Consider the following 16,495-nt stretch of genomic DNA (forward strand, 5'->3'; position numbering starts at 1 on the left):
TGCTCTGGATGGCTCTGGCACCTGCCAGGATAAAGGCAGGGCTGGGCACAGTGTCCTCGGTGTCCTTGGTGCCTGGACCTGGCTGGATCCCGGCAGAGTGGGTGACATTGCCAGTGCCCAGAGCTGCCCTCCCTCCTGGCACGGGGTGTCACAGCCAAGCGGGAGATGCCGTGCCAGGATACTCAGCCCTGTCCCTGTGGCACATCCCTGTCCTCGTCCTCTCTGCCCCCACTGAAGCCCACTCCTGCCAGGAGCCCCTCCTGGCCCCGCTGCCGCCCCAGCACAGCACTGGTGTCAGACAGACCCCAGCTCACCCCAGCTGCGGTGCTGGGCTCCCACTTACCCCCTTGGTGCCCCCGTTCCCACTGGGGCTGGCACTGGCTGGCCTGGGGACGCTGGTGGCTGTGGCTGCTCTGCGTTTCCGGGCAGGTGAGCAGAGCCTGTTTTACCCTGGGGCTGAGCCAAAGTCCACAGGTGATGCCAAGGAGCCAGGAGCACTCCACGCCCGCCGCAGGGTGTGTGCTGGCACCTGGGCTGGCACCGGCAAGGGTTGAGGCCCCACTGCCCCAGGGGAGAGCCCTGGAATCCCAGCCCTGGGCAGGAGCAGGACCTGCACCAGCCTGGGGATGGACCCAGACCCACGGCCACGTGGTGGTGGCACTTGGGGGCATCCAGGAAACCAGGCCATGCCCCCTTTACCTGGGCAGCATCACCCCTCATCCCTTTCCTCCCCACATCCTCTGCCCACACAATGAGGGAACAGCAGAACCCAGCCCAAACCTTCCACCCCCACCCTCCCAGCATCCCCAGCCCAGCCTCCTCCCCCCCATCGGTGGCTCCAGGCTGGTTGTTCACACAGTTTTATTTGCTCGGTTTGGGTGTTTTACAAACAACGGGGTGGGGATGGGATGGGATGGGAAAAGGAAGGGGATTCAAACGGCTTCGGCACAAGTGAAAAGCTCAGGGGCACGGGAAGTGCACTTCAGCAGAGCTGGGTAGGGGCAGGGGGGGCTGTGGGGCGGGGTGGGGACGATGCCAGGCCCACCGCCCACTCCTCTCACACCCCAGCCCCGGCCCGGGGCCTGGTCCTGCTCCCCACCACCCCCGGGACCGGATTGGGCTGGGGGTCAAAGCCAACCGAGGGGCAGGGGGTGCCAAGGGGGGGAGGGAGGGAGCCCCAGGTTGGGGCTGGGGGGATTGCAGGGCCCAGGGTGGGACTGGGTGGGTGGTGTTGGCCCCTGATGTGGGGTGGCAAGAGGTGACATTCCCCCCAGGATTACAGGGGCAGATGCCCTGTGGCACCCAGCCCGTGCCCTGCTCTGCAGCAATGGGGCTCCAGCGATGCCCAGCAGTGGACGGGGCAGGAGAGGCCCCCCTTCCCCTGGCAGTACCCTCCCAAAGCCCCCCTTCCCCAGCCCTGCCTCTCCCAGGGGCTGTGGGTGCCTGGCTGAGGCTCAGGACAGGGGTGGCACCACGAGCCCTCCCCCCCCCAGTCCTGCAATGACTCTACTGGGGGGAAAACTGCAGCCTGGGTGGTACCTGGGGGACAACGGGGATGTCATGGGGACAGGGGGTGTCACTGCTCACACAGGGGGAGTGTGGGGGAAGGAAGGCCCATCCTTGGGGGAGCTGAGCCCTGTCCCTGGCTGCTCGACCACCAGTGTTCTGGGCAGCTTGGATGCTGCTCCACACACGTTTTGGGGGATCCTGGGGACTTGCCCAGCCTCACGGCAGAAGGAACCCTCTCACACTTGAACAAGGATCCCTCACTAGTGGCTGCACCCTGCCCAGAGCTCCTGGGCAAGTATGTGAGCACTGCCAGCCCAGCTGCTGCAGCTCAGGGGCAGCTGATGTGGGCACTGGGGACTAAAAACCATGGGGGACTCCCGCCTGCCCCAGCTGGTCTCAGTGGGGAGAAAACGCTGGTGCTGGTGGTGAAATCCCCACTGAAGGGCTGGGGTGCAGGGTGGGGCAGCAGGGAGGCTGCCCTCTGTGGGACACCAGACCCCTGGCAGCTCCCAGTGCCAGTACTGGGGTGAACTGGGCTGCCCCACTCCCCTGGGGGCCCCAAAGCTGCAGCCCAGGACCCCAGAACGTGGCTCTGCAAAGCTGCTGAGCAGCAGAGGCAGGAAGGAACAGGATGCTGGGCCACACTCCTGCTGCCACAAGGAAGCACAGGACCCCCACCCCACTCCTGCCCCACAAGGCTGGGCCCCCCAAGTTGCCCTTCCCTGCTGGCACTGCCCCAGGAGGACACGGGCGCTGCCCACAGCACAGTTCAGCCCCCTCAGCTGGCAGAGCCCAGTGGCACCGGCTGGCAGCCGAGACAGAGGAATGGCTGTCACTGCCAGCACCAGAGTGAGGGGCTCCAGCACGTGGAGCTGAGCCCGGGAGGAGCAGAGCAGGCCTGGGGACAGGCTGGGCTGACCCTGCAGGAGCCCCACGTGGCCCTGGCCATGACCACAGCCGAGTACAGGGAGGGATGGACGCTGCCCTCGATGCCCTTGCCTGGACACGCCCTGTCCTCGAGGGCTTGGGGACCTCAGGGACGAGGACACGGGATGGAGCAGAGATGTCCACGGGCAGCCAGCGGCCAGCAGAGCCAGGCCTTTCCCCGCTGGAACAGCGGATGATGGAGGCACAGAGGAGGGGCTGGCACAGGGCTGGGTCCGATGCCCACCGTGGGCTGGGCCAAGAGTGGGTCCCGCTGGTGGCGGCTCCCGGGGAGTCATCCACGGACACGGTGCCGTCCTCCGACCCCCTGCCCGGCGGCTCCATCCTCCGACGGCACGGCGGGTGGGACGGTGTCGGTGACAGAGGGAAAGGCCCCGCTGCCGGTGGCAGGTGGGCACGAGGCGGGGCTGTGATGGGGCGGGCGCACCGTGGGGCGAGGGGGGTCACTAATAAATACCACAGGCAGCGCTGGTGGGGGGCGGCACGGGGCTGGCATCGGGCAGATGGGGCTGGCCGCTGCCCGCTGCGGCCCCGTTGGCACCACGTTGGATCTCCCCGGTTCTGCAGAAAGAGGGGCTGTGTCCGGTGGGGGGGGAGCCCGGGGGGGCCGGGGCGGAGGGGGCTCGGCGGGGGCTCACATCACCGTGCAGCACTTGCAGCGCTGCTTCTTCACGTCTGTCTCCTGCTCGGCCTCCTTGGCATCTGTGGCGTTGGCACCCGGCTTCTGCCCGCCCGCGCCCTCCTCGCCCAGCGGCTGGGCGGCCGCCGGCTCCAGGGCGGTGCCGTTGGGCGGCGTGTGGTCCTTGTGTGCCGGCTCCGGCTTGCTCTCGGCATCCTCAATCACCACCAGCTCTGCCTTGATGGTCCCCTCCAGCCCCAGCACCTTCTTGGTCTCGTTCTCATCCTCCACGTTCTGGTAGCCCATGAAGATCATGGTGACGGGTTGCTCCTGGCTGGGCTCTGTCCCCTCGCCCGGTGGCACCTTCGCCTGCAGCCCCGTGATCTCCCGTCGCGGCGTCGGCTTCTGGCTGCCCGGGGCGCTGCCACCCCCCTTGCCAGCCTTGGCTGGGGTCTGGCGCCCGACAGCTTCGCTCAGGGTGGCCTCGTCCGCCTTGTGCAGGAGCTCGTCGACCTCGGAGGAGCTGAGGGGGTGGGCCCCGTTCTGCAGGGCCCCGTCCTCGGCGCTCACCGCGTGCACCACTGCGGGGACAAGAGGAGGGAGGGTGAGAGGGGCTTGGGATGGGGGCACGAGACGACCTGGCAAAGCTCCTCCTGGCATGTCCCACTCAGCCCTGGCTCCTGTGTGGTCACAGAGCGGCCCCTTCCCCTCCCCAAAGGTCCTGCCACTGAGGCTGGGACTCCCACAGCATCCCAAGCCTCCCCTCAGCGGAGCTGCTGCCAGACTCTGTCTCATCACCTGGCTCCTGCCCGACAGCAGCCGGGGAGACCAAAATAAAAGCCCAATGGAAGGAGCTGTTCCCAGAGCCTCAGGCTCAGCGAGCCCTGCGGGAGCCACGGCTGTTTGCCAGGCCAAGCCAAGCTGGCCAAGCTGCCTGTGGCAGGACAGTGTCTGCTGGCGGCCAGCTCGGCCAGGGCTGGTGTGACACTTTGCAGCAGGTCACCACTGCCACCTCCGAGACCCCAGTGATGCTGGGCAGTTGCTGCCCCAGTGTGTTCCCACCACATCCAGCAGGACCAGTGCACGTGGTGGCCCCGTGCCCGGAGGAGATGGGGCTCTCCCAGCCCAGCTCGTGGCTCTGGAGGCAGAGATGTGCACCCTGGCCAGAGTGACCAAGGGTTCGTTGCATTTTCCTCTTGGCCTGGGGCATGACCTGATGGTCAGAGCAGCTGCCTCAGTGGGCAGCACTGAGTGAGGGACAGTGCCCAGCCTGGCAGGGCCAGCACGGCCATGGCCACACCGAGGGGGTGAATGGCAGTGCTGTGTTTTCCTTGAAGAGGAAGTTGGTCCACTCAGGCATCACAGTTCCCAGTAGGATGCCCCACTTCCATGGCTGGTCCTTGCCACCACGATGATCCCTTGGTTTTCACGAGGCCCTCTGGAGCAGGTTCCCAGATGTTCCCAAAAGCAGGAGCTGCAGACAGGGACCAGTCCCTGCTGCTGTACTTCTACCATACCAATCAGCCACACTCCCTGCTGCCAGCCTCTGGGACAGGCCAACGTAGTGCTAGTGCACATTCCCTGCCCACGGGACAGGCTCCTGACTCTTGGACACCACAGATCCTCTTCTCTGCTCTCCAGCAGTGCAGGCTCACGACGTGCAAACCAGGGCTGGCCCATCTGGACCATCCACACTATGCTGCCATGACGATCCTGCGGTCCACTGGACTGGGGTTGGTGAGGGACTGCCCTCACAGAGCTGGCAAAGCTGTCAGGAGCAGCCCCCGCATTTCCTCACCCTGCTGGGTGCCCGCTGGGATGTTCAGGTGGCCGCTCCCTCGTCCCCTGCCACCGGCGCGGGCTGGCCCGTACCTTTCAGCTCATCCTCGTACACTTTGACCCCCTGCAGACAGTGGTTCTGGGGGAGCATGGTGGTGCTGGACAGGACCTTGGTCTCCCCAGTCACTCTGTCCTTCTCCACCGTGATCTCCACCGAGTACATGGCTGGGACACAAAGAGGACAGCGCGAGTTACGGCGGCCCTGGCCCTCCCCGTCCCTTGCTCTGCAGATGGCGATGGGACGGCGCGTGGCGGCAGCGCTGTGGTGCTCAGCAGGGCTCAGCAGTGCCCAGCAGGGCTTGGCAGGGCTCAGTGGTGCTCAGCAGGGCTCAGCAGGGCTCAGTGGTGCCCAGCAGGACTCAGCAGGGCTCAGTGGTGCCCAGCAGGGCTTGGCAGGGCTCAGCGATGCCCAGCAGGACTCAGTAGTGCCCAGCAGTGCCCAGCAGGGCTCAGCGATGCTCAGCAGTGTTAGCAAGGCGGCAGCGAGGAGCAGTGAATGGCACAGGCGGGTGTGACATCCCTGGCACTTCCCTCCTCCTGGGACCCGTGTCCATCCTGGTGCTGCTGGCATCACCTTACCTCCACTGCTGCTGCGGTTCTCGGGCTGAGCCGTGTCTGTCTGTCCAGGCAGTGAGCAGTGCTGCCTGTGGGGCCTGGGCTGGAGCCAGGTTCATGCTCAAGGAGATGCAACCCCCACTGAGGGTGCTGCTGCTGGGACAGCCCCTCTGCCCCCATGGGATGCGCGATTCTTGGCATCTCTGCTTCCACTCCTGGCCAGCCCCTGCCAGCAGCAGGGTCCCCTCAGCCCTGTGCATGGTGCTTAGCTCCGAGGATCCCAAGATGGGCTCTGCCCCATGCTGCTGTTGTGGTCTGGCCTGAGCCACTGCCCCAAAGCAGAGCAAACCCCTCCAGCAGCAGAGCTGGCTGCAGCCCCCCCAGCTCAGCCCCGTGTGCCCCGCAGGCCCCTGTGGCTGCCACTCTGCTGCCTCACCCCTGCACTGAGAAGCTGCAAACAGAGCAGGAAGGATGAAACACGGAACAGGGCTGAGGCAGAAGGGCTCTGAGCCACAAACCAGCCATGGGCTGAAAGCAAACCCAAACCCTGTGGCTGCAGTGAGGGATGTTCTCTGCCCTGGGCTTGGAAAGGCATCGAGCGGCGCGGCGGGCAGCGGCTGCGGTGCAGAGGGGAGGGGAAGCAGCCTGGAAGGAGCGCTCCTGCCAGGGCACAGCGGGCACCTACCCGCCTTCATCATCTCACTGCCTTCCACTGCCTTCATGGGGCTGCTGGAGACCCTCTTGTTGGCTGGAGATGGAGAGGAGAGACGACCACCTGAGGCCGGGTGTGCCCACGGGTCAGGGCCCAGGGAGGGCAGAGTGTCCCCCCACGGCTGGCACCTGGGAGGGCTCCCCCACCCAGGGCACCACTGCCCGGGAGGGGACCTGGGGACAGGGCTCTTGTCTGGCTCTCCCCACCCATGTGGCCTCAGGGCAGCAGGAGGGAGTGGTTGATGCTGAAACACGGCCGAGGGGGGTGTCAGGATTCACCTACCCTTAACTGTGCCCAGGGGACTCTGCAAAACAGAAGGGAGAGGTTATAGGAGCTTCCAGGACCTGCCACAACCCCCCTGCCTGCATATCCACCACCCACACACCCACCCATCCCCACCAGAGCCCTGACCCCATTGCTGGCAGCCCTGCCCATGGCCAGCAGCCGTGCCCACCTTCTGCGTGTTGGGGACAGCCTCAGCCTTCTTCTCCTCCTTGCCTGCTGCCTCTGCCAGGTTCTCCTTGGTGGAAGCCACTGAGCTGCTGTTCTCCAGCATCTCCAGCTCCTTCTCCAGCCTGCAGGGAGAGTCAGGGCTGAGAGGGCGAGGGGAGTGTGGGACAGGTAACTGTGGTGCAGGCAGCCACAGGGGAGAGGGGACACACAGATTGTCCCCTGGGTGCAGGGACACACAGACTCTGGCACGGCTGCCACTGTCTCTTTGCAGAGGAGAAGCCGATGGGTTCAGCACCAATGGATGGCAGAGACCCCCCGTGGGCACTGGGCAGGGGGAGTGACCCCTGCACACTGGTGGTGCCTCACTTGGTGGCCAGAGCAAGGCTGCTCCATCATCATTCTGCTCCTGCACGTGTCCCTCAAAACCTGGTTGAGCTTCCACGAGGGCAACCTCCAGTTCTCAGCCACCGGCCTGGCAGCACAGCCCCACTGGGATGGAGCAGAGCTCCGGGGAGTCCCATGGATTCCTGCCCCGGCAGAGCTCCCCCGGGCTCCTCACAGGCGCCGGCGAGGAATGCACCGCGCCATTAGCCGGACACAAAGGCCCCTTCGTGCCTGACCCCTCTCTGCACCGATGCTCGGTAATTAGCGGCACCACCGTGACTGATTGCATTCCTGCTGCGCTGCCGGGACACCTCCGAGCCCGGCCGGGGCTCCGGGCCCCGCCTGCGGCTGCCCAGGCACAAGGGGGGCGGGCAGGGGCTGAGCCACCTCCCTTCTCAGCCTCCCCGCACCCCTTCCCAAGGGTTGGGACACCGCGATGAGGACAGAAGCCTGTGGGAGCCAGCACCGTGCCATCGAGGGGGTGGCACCCAGCAGCCTCCCGGGTATCCCAGCCCGAAGCTCCCCACCCTGTGGCTCCCACTGACACCCAAGGCAGAGCACAGCTGGGGATGGCCATGCCCAGAGGGGCTGCAGGGCTGGGCAGGCTCTGGGTCTGGCTGCAGGCTCTGGGTCAGGCTGCAGGCTCTGGGTCAGGCTGCAGCCCCTGGAGAAAAGCTGGCAAGAAGAACCTAGCCAGGGTTCAGGGTTCAGGCTCCAGGCTGAGCTCAAGCAACTCCATGGTGGAACCTCCTCTCCCAGCAGCTCCAAGCTCAGCGTGCCCTGCCTCGTGCCCAGCACATGGGATCCACCTGAATCCCAGCACCCACCTGCCCAGGAGTCTCTGGAGGGACTTGGGTGCTCTCTCACTGCACCCCAACATCCAGCCCCACACCGGCCCTGTTACCTCTGGATGGTTTCCTCCAGCTCCTTGGTCTTCACCTCATCCTCCTGCATCTGTTTCTTCATGGCCTCTTCCTCCTCGGTGGCAGAAGCTGGGGCCCCTTCCAGGAGCCATCTCTCCCGCAGAGCCTTGGACTGGGGAGCAGAAGGGGGTCACGGTCCTGCCCTCCCCAGCCGGGGAGGCTCCCGGGGGCTCCCGGGGGGGCTCCTCACCTTGAGATGCTGCAGCTGCCGCCTGTCATCCTCGAGCTGCCGCCTTTTGTTCTCGATCTCCGTCTGACGCTTCCGCTTCTCCTGGAGGGACGGGAGCGGCGGGGCCGGGGTCGGCGCGGGGAGGGGGCGAGCACCGGGCATGGCCGGGCAGGGGGGAGCGGGGCCAAGGGGCTGCCCCCGGGGAATGGGGTTCCCAGCCTTGGGAACGCCCCAGAGCAAGGCTGGTATCAAATCCCTGCTCTCCCTGGGACTAACTGAAGCACTGAGGGTGTAGGGGAATTGGGGCAGAGCCTGGGCTCTGTTCACCATCTCAAAATGTCACCTTCCCCTCGGCCGGCCCCACTGAGCGAGCTGCCAGCCCCCGCGGCCTCTACCTCGTCCCCCCCTCGCTGCCACCCGTCCTGGGGCTGCTCCAGATCATTTCAGCAGAGTCAGACCCAGCCCGGACGCGTCACCCGGCGCTTTCTCCTCTGGTCCAGAACAATTTGCCCTTTGTGTGCCAGAGATGGGCTGGCTGCCGGCTGGGCACTGGGGCTGCAGTGGGTTCAACCAGCCCCGGGCCTGCTCTGAGCTGGGAGGGGTCACTCAGCAGGGCCCCCAACTGCTCCCTAATTAATAGAATTACTAGTGCCCATGCCGGGCATGGCTGGAGAGCACCATCCTCAGCCCCTCCTGGGGAAGGAGGGGGAGGGAATCGTCACTCATTTCCCTCACTTGGGGCTCGTCAAGGCGCTGCTTCGTTAATTAAACCTCCCAGCTGCCTGTTGCTTGCTCTGTCCCTGTTTCAACCGTGCAGCCAAGCCACGACACCCCAAGAAGAGCCCCAGAGGGGCACACTGGCACGGGCCATTCTGAGTCCTTGTTCAGCTGCTGGAGACCCCCAGTCTGTGGCAGAGCACCTGCCCCAGCCCTCCTGCACCTGCAGCCCCCTCCCCACCGGTGCCTGCCCCAGTTGTGAGCTGCAGGTGATGCCCTGGGGACGTGGGGACGCTGGCCTGAGCAGGGACTCACCGCGATGGCCTGCAGCCTCTCCTGCTGAAGGGTGCTGGCCTCCACGACCCTGCAGAGAGCAGAGAGCAGCTGTGAGGAGTGACACCAGTGGTAGGTCACTGGGACAGCGTGCAACCAGCAAACCACACGCTGTGCTACACGGACAAAGGCTGAGCCCTTCCCTTTCACCAGCTGCTTCCTCCTTGCTCCCCTGGAGCCAAGCACCCCTCGCTGCACGGCTCCTCCAGACACCTCTGGGCCCCATCCTGCCCAAATCCCCGGGCCAGGCACCTTGCCCAGCCCCTGGAGCACTCATCTCATGCAGACCCACTCCAGCCGTGGCGCAGATGGAACCCGTGAGCACGGAGGGGCTGGAGCAGGACGCTCCTGGCCGCCCGCGTTCGGTCTGGCTCAGCTTTCCATCCCCAGCCTTTCTTGGCTGCTGACGCCTTTCCCCGACTGTGACCTTTCCGGGCTGTGCACACAGGCACACGCACGGTCATGTGCACGGACAGGCACACAGACACACTCGTGTGCTCAGACAGGCACACACATGTGCACAGACAGACACACAGACACACTCGTGTGTACAGACAGACCTACACACTTGTGTGCACAGACACACAGACACAGTCGTGTGCACAGACACACACATGTGCACAGACAGACACACAGACACACTCGTGTGTACAGACAGACCTACACACTTGTGTGCACAGACACACAGACACAGTCGTGTGCACAGACACACACATGTGCACAGACAGACACACAGACGCACTCGTGTGCACAGACACACTGACACACTCATGTGCACAGACACACAGACACACTCATGTGCACAGACACACAGACACTCATGTGCACAGACACACAGACACACTCGTGTGCACAGACACACATGTGCACAGACACACTCATGTGCACAGACACACAGACACACGTGCACAGACACACACACTCATATGCACAGACAGACACACAGACACACCCGTGTGCACGGACAGACACACCGACACACTCGTGTGCACAGACACACGGACACACTCGGACACACACCACAGCAGGCTCTGCTCCCCGTGCCATCCGTGGGCACAGCACCGGGCACCTCTGCAGCCCTGCCGTGCCAGGACGCCGCCGGTGGCAGCCGCCCCTCTGGCCGGGCACAGCTCCCCCCGGTGCTCCGGAGGGCTTATCCCCCAACCCCGCAGCCACCTGCCCACGTACCCGCCTTCCCGTGTCCCCAGGGTAGGTGACCCGGGCCAGCCCAGCCAGCAGCGCGGCCCCGGGCCCGGCAGGAGCCCCCACGCCACGGGGCACCGGGTGCGGGTCCGTGCCGGGTCCGCCTGGGACCGGGATGCTCCAGAGCCACAGGAGCCGCTGGCTGCTCGCCAGACGGTGCTAATGAAGTGCTGAGCTGTGCCGGTAATTAGGGTGGGAGGCACTGAGGTATTGTCAGGCGATGGATCATCTCTGCCTGCTTCCTAGAGCAAGGGACTCCGTGCTCTCAGGGAGGGAGTTTGCCGAAGGTGGTTTTACACACAGGGTGGGCTCGGGGTGCTGAGCCCCACACATGGCACCCTGGGCTCTGAGCCCACGTGCCAGCCACGGATGTGCCCGCACACGGGCTCCACACAGGCTTTCCCACGGCTCAAACGGGCTCGGCAGGGTGAGAGGAGCCCCTGCCTCCGCCTGCTCCCTCCTCGAAGTCAGCAATTAACTCAGAGCCGCCGTCCTCCCCTCACCCCACACCCTGGGGATCCCTGCGATGCGCAAAATCCAGGCCAGGAAAACAAGCGGGGAAGGTGTCGCTTTTGTGGTGTTATTTTCGTGCTGTTTGCAGCGACGCTGTGACTGTTCCACCGGCGCAGGCGCAGGCACCGCTCTCACACCCCTGTGTCCCATGTGTCCCCTGTGTCCCGTGTGTCCCGTGTGTCCCTCACCAGCCCCACACACCCAGGGCTGCCCATCAGCATGGGCTCCCTCCTGCTCTGGGGCCACAGGACCCCTCAGTCCAGCCCTTGGCACCCCACCCTCCCAGGGTGTTGAACTGGGCCCTGTTTCTCTCCTGGATCTTGCCCTGCTCCACGGATCCAAAGTTTTACAGCATTCCTGAAACATTCTGTTCTGCTTTTCCTCCCTCCTCCATCCTCTTTATTTTCCATTATTTGCTACAGTCTCCACATTCCCAGGTCAGACGCCAGGAATCTTCCTGGCCCAGGGAGAGACGCAGAACAGGCTGGATGCCCCTCGCTGCAATCTGCTTAGACCCTGCCCTGGGGGCTCTGATCCATCGAGGGGGGCTGAGCAGGGACCACCCCGGCACCCCCAGTCCCTGCCTGCTGGGATCAGGTGCTGAGGTGGAGGGAGGGGGTCCCGGGCTCCCCAAAATCCCCATCCTGCCTGCCAGGACCTGTCTCGGGGGTCGCTGTGATGGGGCCCCGCTGCCGCCGGCCCTTGTGGCTAATGAAGGCGGTTCCCTGGCAATGGTTCCCTGGCAACAGTGCCATGGCAACGGCGCTATGGCAACGGGAGAGTGCCAAGGGGATGTGGGGGGATGCTCAAGGGGATGTGGGGGGGATACTCGTGGTGGCAGAGGGACCACAGGCACCCCCAGGGCTGGGGTGCCCTCCCCAGGCCTGGCACCCTGACAGCACCGGCAGGGCAGAGCTGTGGCATCACCGGAGCCTCCTTAGGGGTTCTGGTGCTCCTGATCCATCCTGGGTGCCAGCAAGGGTGGGAAAGTGATCCCAGGGCCACTGAGCTCCTCAGGAGCCACCAGCCCAGACAAGGAGCAGGGAGAAAGAGCAGGGACATGGGGGATGATGCCCTGGGAGCTCCCAGCAGCCATCCCCAGGCCCGAGGCTGGACCCACACACACGTGTGAGCACGCACACGCCTGTTCACAAGCCCGTGCTCTCCCTGGGCTCTCCAGCTCTTTCCAGCCCTGCTGATGTTGCCGTTTCCCACCATCACAAGGGAAGCCCGTGACCTTTTGTCTCCTCCCGCCTGACATGAAACAATAATGTTTATTTGCCTTCCTCCGTTTTTTCCCATTAGCTCATCCAAATGTGTGAAGAGCCGTTTCAAGCTGCTCCTCTGCTCCCCTGACCTCCCCTCCCTCCCCACCCACTCAGCTCCAAGCTGGGGGAACTCAGGAGAGAGCCCTGCATGGGTGCAGGTCCAGGGTGTGTGGTAAAGGCAGCGATCGAGGGATCAGCGCTGATTTCCAGCTCCATTCCATGCCAGGAGCCGGGCCCGGAGTGACGCGGCCGTGGGGAGGCTGCAGAGCTCTGTCACAAAGCCATTAACAGCGGGGCCGGGATCGAACGCCCCCGATGGCAGGCGCGGGAGGGGAGGGGAGGGAGGGGAGGGAGGGGAGGGGGCTGCAGCCGCCCCGGGGCCGCCATGCATCGACCACGAAGGCAAATGCATCAGCGGCAGCGGCTCGGGCAGGGACGGCCAGAAATGCGAGCGGCCAAGGAGCCGCGTGGCCAGCACAGGGTCGGGACCCTGCCCGGGTCCTGCTGCAGGGGGGCTGCTCCTGCCCTGCCCCACAGTGTCTGCCTCCCCCTGCTGCTGCTGCATCACCCCAGTGCCCATCGCTCCTTCCCTGCGCAGCCTCAGCCATCGCCGCTGCCCGGGGAGGGGACAGGGACAGGGACAGGGGGAGGCGGGGGGAGGAGATGGCAGCCCCAGGCTCCCGAAAACGCAGATGCATTAGAGCAAGCGGAGCTGCCTGATTGATTCTTCGGGCTGAGACGTGGGCTGGGAGTGCCAGGAGAAAATGGATCCCATGAATATTTGATGAACGGAGGCTTGGGGAGGGAGTTTGATTGGAAAATTACAGATCTTTCAAACAATGGTTCAAGTGCCCTCCAAACACTTGGGTTTCCAGCTCCCTTCCAGTTAGAGGAGCAAAGCTCCACCAGGAAACTCCCCCCACGATTCATGAATGAGAGTGGAGCCGGCCTCTCCCCACCCCCAGGAGCACCGGCTGGCCAGGACAGGCAGTCCTGGCACTGGCCAGGATGTGGCACCTGTCTCCTGTCACCAGCCATCCCTGGGTTCCTGTTCCTGAACACAGACACACATGATGTTCCAAGGAGCCAGCAGGAACGTGGATGCAGGCACAGACACCCCTGGGAGCCCTGACACCCCACAGGGAGCTCAGACCTCGCTGCCAAGCCCAGGGGCTGGGCCCAACCCTCGTCCAGCCACGCTCTGTCAGGAAACACCTGTCTGGGGCAGGATCCACCCGGCTCCTCTCCCTCCTCCAGGCTCATCCTTACCCCTGATGGTGGCTCCTGTCTGGGACCTGGGGGCTGCTTGTCTCTGGATGCACTGAAGAGACTCAGGAATCTGGGCTGTGCCTCCAGTCCTGGCACCTCCACTCAGCCCCGTCCCAGGGCACGGCACCTCCTCGGCTTTCCTGGGGCACCTCCGCTGCTGGAGCCCCGGCTCAGCTCCCAGCACAGCTCCCAGCTCAGCTGCAGCCACATGAACCCCCACCCCCTGGGGAAAGGGGCTGTTTCTGGCCAGGAAGCAGGAACACCAGCACCAGCGGCTTCCCAGGAAACCTGCTCCAGTTCCTCCCAGTTCCTCCCAGCAAGACAGGTCCAGCCCAGAGGCCCCATCATGCAGCTGAGCTCTGAACCCCATGGTCTGCCAGCCCCAAGCAGGGCTGGGTGCTGCTGTGGGGTGCTGCTGTGGGGTGCTTTTGTGGGCTTTATGGGCTCCTCTGGGGCAGCTGGGGAGGGTGACAGTGCTGCTCCAGCTGGACAAAGGGACAGGACAGAGCTGACCCCTTCTGGTTCCTTGCTGGCCAGGAGGCAGCGGGGTCTGGCCTGGGTTTTGCTTTTCCCTGGATGCCAGCAGAGAGCAAGGGCTTGAATCCCTTCACACAGGACTCATGGGTTATTTCTCAGGCAGAAATCTCCCTCCTTCCCCTGCAACTGCCACCTTCCCATCAGGGAAGGCAGGACCAGGAGAGCCCTCACTCCAAGGAGTCAAAGCCAAGGGGAGAGCAGCAGCAAGCGAGACAAAACAGCAGAGCAGCCAGATGTGAATGCAGGATCTCCAGCTGCTCACCAGCACTGACAGCAGCGGGAGCAGAGGGCACAAGAGCAGCTCCAGTGGGACCAGCACAGCCTTTACCAGAGTTGGAAAGTTTCTGCCAAACCTCCCTGGGCACCAGTGGATTGTGGCAGCCAGGACCCTCCTCCAGCCACTGCCCGTGCCAAGGCAAAGCAGGAGCCAGGGCAAAGGCAGCAGTGCCCACCCCAGCACCCGCTGGCTGCCACAGAGCCAGGCCAACAGCAGGGCAGCACCTTGCTGTGTCCCCAGCTGCCCTGGGGCCCCCCTAATCCTCCAGCCCCTCAGCCAGGCTCTGGAGCTCCGTGGCTGGAGGAGTCTTGCTGTTTTTCTTCGTGGCTGTGCCCCCCACCCAGAGTCACTCGCAGATTTTCACTCAAAAGAAAGAGACGCTGGCAGGTCCAGTGCATGGAGCTGGCAGGGGAACCCCTTTGCACCCCTCCGTGGCCTCTCTGGCCCTTGCTGGGAGGGTTGGCCCAGAGCAGGGTGAATGTGGAGCCCGGAGCAGGAGCCACCAGCCTGTCCAGCACCATTCCCCAGCTCAGCCCCAGCCCCAGCCGCCTCCACCCCAGGAGAGCCCGAGCCCAGCCCGGCAGCTCCTCACCCCCTCCCCAGGGCACGTCACACCCCTCAGCTCTGCCCTTCCCCTCGCTGCTGCCTTTTGGCAAATCACGCACCTTTTCCTCCCCAAAGAGGCTCTTTCCTGCAGGGGCTGTGGCGCCGTGGAGCTGCCCGGAGCCTTGGCCCTGCCTCTGGCCCCTCCAGCAGCACGGGGAGCCTCTCTGCCTCCCCAGCCCCCCAGTCGCTTCACCCCAATTCCCACAACATCCCCGCATCCCTGCTGGTGCCCCCTGCTCAGTTTCAGCCCCTGAGCCCAGGACACCCCCAGCCCACCCCTTGCCAGTGCCCCACAGCCTCTGGGGGGCTCCCAGGTGGGAGCCAGGCAGTGCTGAGAGGGACCTGTTGAGCACCCGTGGTGTCAGTAGCCGCTGGTGAGTGGATCGCTGCAGGGTGAGGAGCCCACCAGGAGCAGAGGGTGGCTGACCCCGAGCTGCCTGGAGGAACAGCCAGTGCCAAACCCAGGCGGCTGCTGGGGTGTTCACCATGGTGGGCACCAGAGCCACGGGAGGGAAGGAAAGGCCTGGGTGAGACAGGGCCAGCGCTGGCTTCCAGCACCTCGAGCAGCCCCCCAGCCCTGTGCCATCCTGGCAGCAGCTGCTGGCGTCCCCAAAGGGGCAAAACCAGCAGGCGGGTAGGACAGCCTGTGGCCACAAGCCCCTAGTGGCCTCTGCCTGTTCCGTCCTTCCCCCACCCGCCCGGCTCCAAGCTCCCAGCGACCGGTCAGGGCCCCACCGCAGCACACAAAGGATGAGGCCGGGCTCCGAGAGTGTCCGTCTGTCCAGACTTCTCCGCTGGGACCCGGTTCACGAGGATCCCCCGGCCACAGCCGGTTCCCCGGGCAGGGGCTGGGGGTGCAGTGCAGGGAGGGGTCCGCAGCTCTTTCCACCCACTCACCCCACCACACGCAGCAGCAACAACAGGTTCAAAACACAAAAATAAACGCCCTCCCCACCCCCCGCTTCCTGCACCGCTGCCAGCCCCGACACCCCTCGCACCCTCCGCACCCCCGCACCCGCACCGGGGCCTCTGCTGCTGCCCCCCGGGCCGGCCCTCGGGTACCGGGGAGGGGCCGCACCTGCTGAGCGGCACCGGGGGGAAGGAGGCCCCGGAATCGGGGTCCCGAGCCCCGGAACCGAGGGGATGGGAGCCCCCTGTACTGGGGTCCTGATCTCCAGTATCTGGCGGGATGGGAGCCCTCTGTTTTGGGGTCACAAGAACGGGGGGGGGGGGGGGGGGGGGGGGAATGCGAGCCCCACCCCCGGTTTTGGGGTCCCAAGGCTCAGCATAGGGGGATAAAAACCTCCAGTACTGGAGTCCTGAATCCCCGGAATCAGGGGGATGCGCGCCCCCGGTTTTAGGGTGCTGAGTGCCCAGGAGCAAGGGGATACGAGACCCCAGGTTCCGACTCCCTAGCCCCGGCATCGGGGGTGTACGAGCCCCCGGTACGAGCTCCGTGAGCCGGCAGAGCGAGCTTCCCGGAGCCCCGGCGCGGGGGTCCCGAGCCCCGGCCCCCGCTCCCCCCTCCCCGCTACTGCGGTCTCAGCCGGCGGGGCCCGGGGGGGCCGCGGCCCGGTGCCGGGGTCCCGGCGCGGCTCCGGTACTCACTCCATGGTCCCGGCGGCGGCTCCGGCGGGGTCGGGGAGCGGCGGAGCGGGGCCCGC

General features: G+C 65.4%; 1 protein-coding gene across 2 annotated transcripts in view; it reads right to left on the reverse strand.

Moving 5' to 3' along the window:
• Positions 1-844: 844 nt before the first annotated feature.
• The window catches only part of PALM (paralemmin), a 15,980-nt gene continuing 329 nt past the window's right edge, over positions 845-16,495 (reverse strand). The window contains exons 2-10 of one of the 2 annotated variants that reach the window (XM_041415460.1): positions 16,440-16,492; positions 9,141-9,189; positions 8,130-8,210; positions 7,921-8,051; positions 6,634-6,754; positions 6,462-6,483; positions 6,153-6,242; positions 4,946-5,077; positions 845-3,654 (exon numbers count right to left, since the gene is read on the reverse strand). In XM_041415460.1, the coding sequence (XP_041271394.1) occupies positions 3,089-3,654; positions 4,946-5,077; positions 6,153-6,242; positions 6,462-6,483; positions 6,634-6,754; positions 7,921-8,051; positions 8,130-8,210; positions 9,141-9,189; positions 16,440-16,444 (1,197 nt within the window). In that variant the 5' untranslated portion in view covers positions 16,445-16,492 and the 3' untranslated portion in view covers positions 845-3,088. Of the gene's footprint in view, positions 3,655-4,945; positions 5,078-6,152; positions 6,243-6,461; positions 6,484-6,633; positions 6,755-7,920; positions 8,052-8,129; positions 8,211-9,140; positions 9,190-16,439; positions 16,493-16,495 lie in introns of those variants that run through there. The other variant, XM_041415451.1, reaches the window with a different exon arrangement.

The sequence above is a fragment of the Onychostruthus taczanowskii genome, unplaced genomic scaffold, assembly GCF_017590055.1.
Source record: "Onychostruthus taczanowskii isolate IOZ18803 unplaced genomic scaffold, ASM1759005v1 scaffold106, whole genome shotgun sequence".
NCBI classification, from domain to species: Eukaryota; Metazoa; Chordata; class Aves; order Passeriformes; family Passeridae; genus Onychostruthus; species Onychostruthus taczanowskii.